The 8,387-nt window shown below is 38.4% G+C and overlaps 1 protein-coding gene across 1 annotated transcript; it reads left to right on the top strand.

Moving 5' to 3' along the window:
- Positions 1-4,868: 4,868 nt before the first annotated feature.
- On the top strand, positions 4,869-7,808 carry thoc7 (THO complex 7). Its single transcript, XM_034121824.1, has 8 exons — positions 4,869-4,949; positions 5,208-5,328; positions 5,936-6,063; positions 6,252-6,338; positions 7,121-7,178; positions 7,262-7,328; positions 7,423-7,492; positions 7,629-7,808. The coding sequence occupies exons 1-8, from the start codon at positions 4,931-4,933 to the stop codon at positions 7,685-7,687; spliced, it is 609 nt and encodes a 202-aa protein (XP_033977715.1). The 5' UTR covers positions 4,869-4,930; the 3' UTR covers positions 7,688-7,808.
- The last annotated feature ends 579 nt before the right edge of the window (positions 7,809-8,387 follow it).

Below are 8,387 nucleotides of genomic sequence, written 5' to 3'. Positions count from 1 at the left end.
TATATAAATGTGGAAATAAATAACAGGAATAAATTAACACTAAATAAATAAATGTAATAAATAAAAAATTACAAGTTGAGATTAAAACAGAACACACATTATATCTTTAATGTATTTTTACTAAAATTAATATATTTATTAATTTCTGTGTCTGTGCGTGCTTCACATAATGTTGTTCTGCTTGGTAGCTTTCTGTGGATACGACAACATTTATAACAATTGTACTTTCAATTGCTCTGAAAGTTGTGCATGTGTCTTTAAAGTTGCTATAAGATTTTATTTCACTTCTTCGGGACGTCCCCCTTTTATTTGGAAGCTTTGTGTCAAGTTGTGCACAGTGTGAGGAGAAACACATACTCTTCTCTCTTCTGTCTTCAATAAATATTTTACAAGCGTACAGCACCGGGAATTTCCAGCATATTCATGTTCTGTATAAACCTTGAAGCCCCCTGAGACAAAAGTACAATTTGTGATATTGGGCTAATAAAATAAACTTTGATTTACTTTTATTGATGTATTTGGCGCAAGAAGTACACTTCTCTTCAGAGCCCCTGAAGAGCCTGATATAAATGTTTATTAGCGCCAACAATGGTGTTGCTATTAAAGGTTTTGCTACTACCTAAAACTCAATAACAGAAGTGTAAGGGATGGGATTTCTAACAGGTTTGAGATTTTAGATTTTAAAGCTTTTCTCCACTATAGCAGTGAGATAACGCACACATTTAAACAAGCGGCAAACTACACACTGGGATAAATCAACATGATGACTGCATGGCTGGGGTTTGAAACCCACCACCTTCTGACTCAAAGACAACAGCTCTTCCTCTCAGCCACAGGCGAATTATAAGGTGTTGTTCAGAAACAATGACGTCATAGCCTGACTGTCCCAATCGAGATAACCGTTTTGTTGTTTGAATGGAGGGTTTTTTTAAATTGGAAAAAAAACCTGAAGTTTGATAAGTTGAAAAGGTTTAATTCCATCCATTCCATCCATCAAGATTTCTCCCGCTTATCCGTTGGTCGGGTCGCAGAGGGTAGCAGTTCCAGCAGAGAGCACACAACGTTCCTTTCCCTGGCCACATCAACCAGCTATGACTGGGGGATCCCAAGGCGCTCCAGGCCAGCGAAGAGATATAATCCCTCCACCTGGTCCTAGGTCTACCCCTCGTCTCTTCCCAGCTGGACGTGCCTGGAACACCTCCCTAGGGGAGGCGCCCCGTGGCATCCTTACTAGGGTGCCTGAATCACCATCAACTGGCTCCTTTCGACGCGAAGGAGGAGCGGTTCAAACTCCGAGTCCCTCCCGGATGACTGAACCTTCTCACCTTATCGCTAAGGGAGACGCCAGCCACCCTGCGGAGAAAACCCATCTCGGCCCGCTTGTACTCCGCGATCTTCGTTCTTGATCTTTCGTGTCATGACCCATCCTTCATGACCATAGGTGAGGGTAGGAACGAAAATGGCCCGGTAGACAGAGAGCTTTGGTCTTCTGGCTCAGCTCTCTTTTCGTCACAACGGTGCGGTAAAAGCGACTGCAGTAACCGCTCCCCGCTGCTCCGATTCTCCGGCCCATCTCACGCTCCAATTGTTCCCTCACTCGAGAACAGACCCCGAATACTTGAACTCCTTCACTTGGGGTAAGGACTCATTCCCTACTTGGAGTGGACAGTCCATCGGTTTCCTGCTGAGAACCATGGGCCTCAGATTGGAGGTGCTGATCCTCATCCCAGCCGCTATCAACACTCGGTGGCGAACCGATCCAGTGAGTGCTGAAAGGTCGCAGACCGATGAAGCCATTAGAACCCCATCATCTGCAAAAGCAGTGGTGCAATCCTTAGTCCACTGAACTGCAGACCCCCTCCCCCCACGACTAACGCCTCGAAATCCCATCCATGTATATTACAAACAGTGATTGGTGACAAAGCGCAGCCCGCGGAGGCCAACCCCTCACCGGAAAATGGGTTCCGACTTAACTGCCGAGGACCCGGACACAGCTCTCGCTTTGGGAAGTACAGAGATTGGATGGGCCCTGAGTAGAGACCCCCTCACCCCATACTCCTGCAGCACCTCCCACAGTAACTCCCTGGGAACCCGGTCATACGCCTTCTCCAAGTCTACAAAACACATGTAGACCGGATAAGCGTACTCCCAGGCCCCCTCCAGGATCCTTGCGAGAGTAAAGAGCTGATCCGTCGTTCCACGACCAGGACGGAATCCGCATAATTCCATTGTTTCTAAATGACATATTAAAGAAACCTGACTCCAGATGCCCTGATAGCCTTGTGTTTTCTGAACAGATGTACACAATTGGACTGTCACTTCCTGTGATGAGTTCAGACAAAATGTTCTTTAACAATATCTTTGTGTCGCCTTGTAACCCTAATAAACATAGAAGCCAATCCTGTAACATTTGACTAGAATTTGTACTGGTAATAATAATAATAATAATGCATTTGATTTATATAGCACACTTTAAAAAACAACGTCATCTCAAGGTGCTTCACAAGGCTATAAAGGAACAATAAGTAAAAAGTTATCTAAAGATAAAGTGTCTTTGGCTGAAGGGGTAAATGGATGCCTAACAACCAGAGGGTTGGTGTTTTGCTTCCCAGCATGGCAAAGTGAAGTGTGGTGGGAGGCAAGATGGCATGTGTGTGTGTGTGTGTGGTTGTGTGTGTGTGTGTGTGTGTGTGTGTGTGTGTGTGTGTGTGTGTGTGTGGGTGTGTGTGTGTGTGTGTGTAGTGTGTGTGTGTGTGTGTGTGTGTGTGTGTGTGTGTGTTTGTGTGTGTGTGTGTGTGTGCGCGTCAGCGCAAGCGTAGTGTGTGTGTGTGTGTGTGTGTAGTGTGTGTGTGTGTGTGTGTGTGTGTGTGAAATGGTGAAGATCGTGGTCAAGGGCGGTCAACTGGAGGTAGACGCCCCTCCCCCCACACCTCCGGGGATATTTAAAAATAATAATAATAATAATAATAATAATAATAATAATAATAATAATAATAATAATAATAATAATAATAATAATAATAATAATAATAATAATACAAATAATAATAATGTAAAAAAAGAACACAAAATAAATGGAAATAATAATTTAAAAAATAATTTAAAAAAATGAAATATTTTTCAAAAATATTAATAATAACTATAATAATAATAACAATAAAATAAAAACAAAAAACATTAAAAAACGCCTTCCAGGCGAACCCCTTCGGTGAGGAGGGGCTGCCGTGCTGGCGGAGAACGCCCCAACCCTCCGGGTGACGTGAAACAAATAAAATAATAATTATAATAATAATACAATAATAATAAAATAATAATAATAATAATAATAATAATAATAATAATAAAATAATACATAATTAAATCAGAAACACTAACTTGAAAAAAAATATATAAGGATATTTAATATGAAAAATATGTTTTACCAAAAAATAAATGTAATGAAAATAAGAAATTTTTCAAAATCCTTGATGCAAAAGCCTTTATCCAGTGGGTTTTGCAAACTGTGGGGCGCGACCCCTGGTGGGTCGCTGAGGTACTGCAGGGGGGGGCGCGGGAAGAAATTGTAAACAAACACTGCTCGAAAATATCTCATTGGTCAGAGAGCTGTGGGCATACTGCTTGCCTTTTGCAGCATCCTACTTGTGTGAGACAGGCTTTTCTGCTGTTGCTCCCATCAAACGAAATACAGATCAAAGCTGACCATTGAGAATGAACTGAGAGTGGCAGTCTCAAAACAAATAAATTTGAATTACAAAATCTACTACTCAGGGAAGAAGGACTAGTTTTAATCAGGCCAAATTAATTCACAGTATCTATTACAAGCACTTTTGTTCATTGTGTAATAATCCATAATAAAATATAAAATTATAGTTGGATCTTTGTATCTTCTTATTATTAGCAGAGAAAATGTAATGTTTTTACAACAATATACAATTAATCCTACCAATATAGATGGGAACCGGGTTGGGGGGGCCCGAAAATATTTCCAATTACCCAAGGGGGGGCCCGACTGAAAAAGTTTGGGAACAGATGTTATAGGGTAGTAAAACCACCAGGGGAAGTGTTAGGTGATGTGTGAAGTGATTATTCTTTCTTGGACCATGCTTCAGACTGAGGTTAGGACCGCCTCATTCTCATACGGACACAGAAATACATAAATAAATAAATGTAAATGAACGTAAATGTAGAAATATATTAAAGATTTAAAATAATGTGTGTTCTGTTTTATTCTGAACTTTTATGTATTTAATTATACATTTATTTATTTTTCCATATTTATTTATGCATTTATTTATTTATTATTATTATTTTTTATTCCGGTATTTATTTAAACATTTATTTATTTATGAATTTATTTGTTCATATATTTATTTATTGCCGTATTCATTTATTCATGTTTTATTCATACATTTATTTATTTATACTTATGTCATGTTCCGTCCTCCATAGTCATCAGTCTTACGGTTAATACACATTTTAGTTAATGCTTATTATAAACTGGGTGAAGTATAGCATTGCTTCAAGCTTTCACTTTATACATATTCAATTCGTGTTCTTCCTAAAGTCTGTATTTGTGATAATCTAACAATCTTTTTGTTTGTTTTTTGACAAAAGGTTTCCATTTGACTCTCCACAGTGTAAGCCTACATGTTGTGTCACTGGAGATGACAATTTTGTTAAACTCATGGCCTTTCATTCAGCTCTATTTAGACTATATCCCTGTTTTTAATGAGCATACATTATAGTATTAAGCTCATTTAATTATTTTACATAGTAATAAAACCCTTGTTCTAACTCAAATAAAGCTTTATCAAAATAACGTTGAGTCCTTTTCTGTGGCCAATCACTGCCGACCATTTAATCGGAGGCGGGTCGAGCTGCTTTGTTCACTTCCGGCTATTCAATAAAGTTTATTTAGCTACATACAAACATGGGAGCTGTAACGGACGGTAAGTAATGGTCTAATTCACTAATTTCAGCTCTCTGGAAAAAAACACAAGTAGAAATGTGTACCGAAGCTCTTAAAGTGTCGACATATATCCAGCCAAATGACAAAAACGGTCCAATGTTACAAAAGATAGAGGCTTGCTCTCGAAACAGCTAATACACAGAAGGCATGCTAGCTAGTTACCAGTTAGCTTAGGTGCTTTTAAAAGTGCCTGCTGTATCTGAAATGTTGTTTGAATCCTGTTTTTGCACTTATTTAGATGAAGTTATTCGGAAACGTCTTCTTATTGACGGGGACGGGGCTGGAGATGACCGCCGAATCAACGTGCTGCTAAAGAGCTTCACTAAATGGTGCAACTCGCCTGGGACCCCGGAGGAAGGGTGAGTGAGCGCTACTGGGAGATATACAATAACCGGTGGTGTCATGTAAACATTTACTCTCGTACTGTTCTTATTTACAATGTTTAGCATTTCAGTTTGTTGCTACCTTGTACTTCTACCCCGATACAATTCAGAGGTAAATACTGTGGTTTTACTCCACTCCATTTATTTAATACCTTTGGGGTCTTTGTAGATTTGGATTATCTGAAATTAACAACACAATAATAAGACTTTAGTTACTCCTGGAGTAACTTTCACAAACTACCCTGCAGTGTACACAGTAATTAAAACTAGCTACACATTTACTAGCTTTGATAACACTTTAATGCATCAATAATTATAATCAAAACATATAATAGGTTATTCCAAAATGGGCCAATTTGCACAATGAGTTGTTTTACTTTTTGTACTTTAAGTATATTTTGATGTCAAAACTTTTGGGTAATATTTTAAATGCAGGACTTTTACTTGTAACAGAGTATTCTTACACTGTGGTAGTCCTACTTTTACAAGATCTGAGTTCTTCCACCTCTGACAATAACAATTTTTTTATAAAAGTATGGTGGACAACTTGTTTGAGTATTAAACATTATGCTGTTCTGTTCAGGTTCACGCAGTATCAGAGGGTGATGGCCACCCTGGGCCAGTGTGAGTTCTCCATGGGGAAGACGTTAATGGTTTATGACATGAATCTTCGAGAAATGGAGAATTATGAGAAAATCTACACTAACATAGGTAAGAAATTGTGATTTTGTATGTGTGTGTTTTTTGTCTTTTTTATACCAGAACTACTCATGTTCCTGCATTTCAAACATACAATGTGGTAACTAGCAGATCTAGGTCACCACAAAACAATGTATTTTTTGTGTTTTTGAAGTGTTTACACAATAACCTTATCTCTCACCACCTTGTTGTCTTTGCAGAACAAAACATCACCTCTGCACACGAGAAGATAGCAGAATGCAAAAAGGAAATACAGAGAGCAAAGAGGGTACGGAAAAATCGCCAAGGTAAGAGCATTTCAGTGATCCAGATGGAATTATAGTAATTATTTACATGATAAATGTACTGCTTTTGTTATTTATAAACACTGAGGAAGAGTCTAAGCAGTATTTGAGGTGTCACACTATGTTGAAGTACAACCAATACATCCAACAGCTTGACATAGTGCTGCAGAACAATAGTTATTTAAAATGGCAAATAAGTTATTGCCAATAGATTAGTCATGTATTGAGGAAAATATACATTTTCTGCTTCCAGCTTCACCAATTAAATGAATTTCTCCTTTTCTTTATTATTCAAAACTGAAGTTCTTTGGGTTTGCAAAAATGTGAGTCAAACTAGAAAATCAATCAAAAACCCACTTATTAACTAAAATGTTGTCAGTTTAATCAAAACCAAACATCCAAGCTTTTTCACAGGAAAAAAAGCATTTCCTTGAGAAGCAAAGTAAAGTTGTCATACACGCAGATTACATTTTATTTATTATACAACTGCAATTATAATCCAATCAACTGTTGCTCAAGGAGTGTTTTCAAAAAAGATAAATCCTAGGGATGGTTTGTTTAATTTGATCTGTTAAAATATTTTACTAGAATACTTCATAGAGAATGCATTTTTTAAATGGAAACGGGCTTACATTTCAAGTATAAAAAAATTAAAAGTAATCTCTTACTGATTTTAAAATAATTAGTGGCAATATAGGTTTCTCAAATAACATAAATATTTCTGTTTGGTTGAGCTAGGTTTTTGTATAGCCGCTTGTCTCACATTTTCCCTTCATTACTTCCAGAGTACGATGCTTTAGCTAAGGTTATCCAGCAACATCCAGACCGACATGAAACACTTAAGTGAGTCATTTGTTTCATCCAGATATTGAGTCGAAGACGTTTGGGCTTTCATGATAATCATATCATTGTTGGTTTGATCACAGGCAGTTGGAAGCGCTTGACAAAGAACTCCAGCAGCTGTCTCAAATCAAGGAGAACGTAGATGCTAAGGTAAAGCTAAATACATTTATCACCTTGCATTCCCACATCCAATGTCTTCGACCATGAGTAATGTTATTATTGGCTCTCGCTTTGTCACATACAGTTGGAGTTACGGAAGAAGCAGTTCCATGTGCTGCTCAGCACCATACAGGAGCTACAGCAGACACTTGAGAGTGAGTACACAAGGACATTGGAGATGCAGAACTTGGCATGTTTGTGGCCTTTTTTCCTTAATAGCTGTTGATCAATCTCATCTGTAGAGTTTAGGAAAAAGTAACTTTGCCTCGCTAATAACTTTAATCCTTTTAGATGATGAGAAATCAGACAATGACGACAACCAGGAGAGCCCTACTCAAACTGGAGAATGAACCTGTGACGATCCTGGAAGAAATAATTGAAGTGAACCGCTTTTTAAATTTGTATTTGTCTTAGAATACTTTTTTGTATGTATTTTTTGAATAAAGCTTATGTTCACGCATTTTACCAACATTTTGTATTTGCATACGTATGGAAATGCACACGATAAGTTATTGATGAAGAGGAAAAACCTAAATGAATAGTTATCAGAAGAACAACAAATCGATATCCGAGGCCTGTACTACGAAGCCGGTTCAACATAACCTGGATATGTTTGAGTTAGCCGGTTGGCCCAATCCAAAACATACGCGCTCTCGCTAAGCTGTACTACGACGCTGGTTATCAAGTGGATCGCTCAAGCCAGCCATGTCCTATCTAGTTAGGTGCGCGTTCACATGAAAGGGGTGGTATTTGGAGCATTCGACCAATCTCAAACATGGACAAGCGTACTGACAGCGCAGCGTCATACTTCCTGAATGAAAAGTTAACTTTAATATTAGTCAAGTCAGTTTAAACTGCATTTCCTTTCTCCTCCTGTCATATGAATTGATCGCTTTAAACTCCGCACACTGAGCTCTGATTGGTCAGCAGGCAGTGCTTTTATCCTGGAACCTATCCTGCTCCGGAGGATAGCCGTTCAGAATAAGTTATCTAGCCCGCTAAAAAGTGAACCAGCTTCGTAGGACCGGAAACCCCTGAAGTTAGCTTGCT

Source organism: Trematomus bernacchii, unplaced genomic scaffold (assembly GCF_902827165.1).
Source record: "Trematomus bernacchii unplaced genomic scaffold, fTreBer1.1, whole genome shotgun sequence".
Lineage (NCBI taxonomy): Eukaryota > Metazoa > Chordata > Actinopteri > Perciformes > Nototheniidae > Trematomus > Trematomus bernacchii.
Note: the sequence above shows the minus strand (reverse complement) of the source record. Positions and strands in the feature narration are given on the sequence as shown.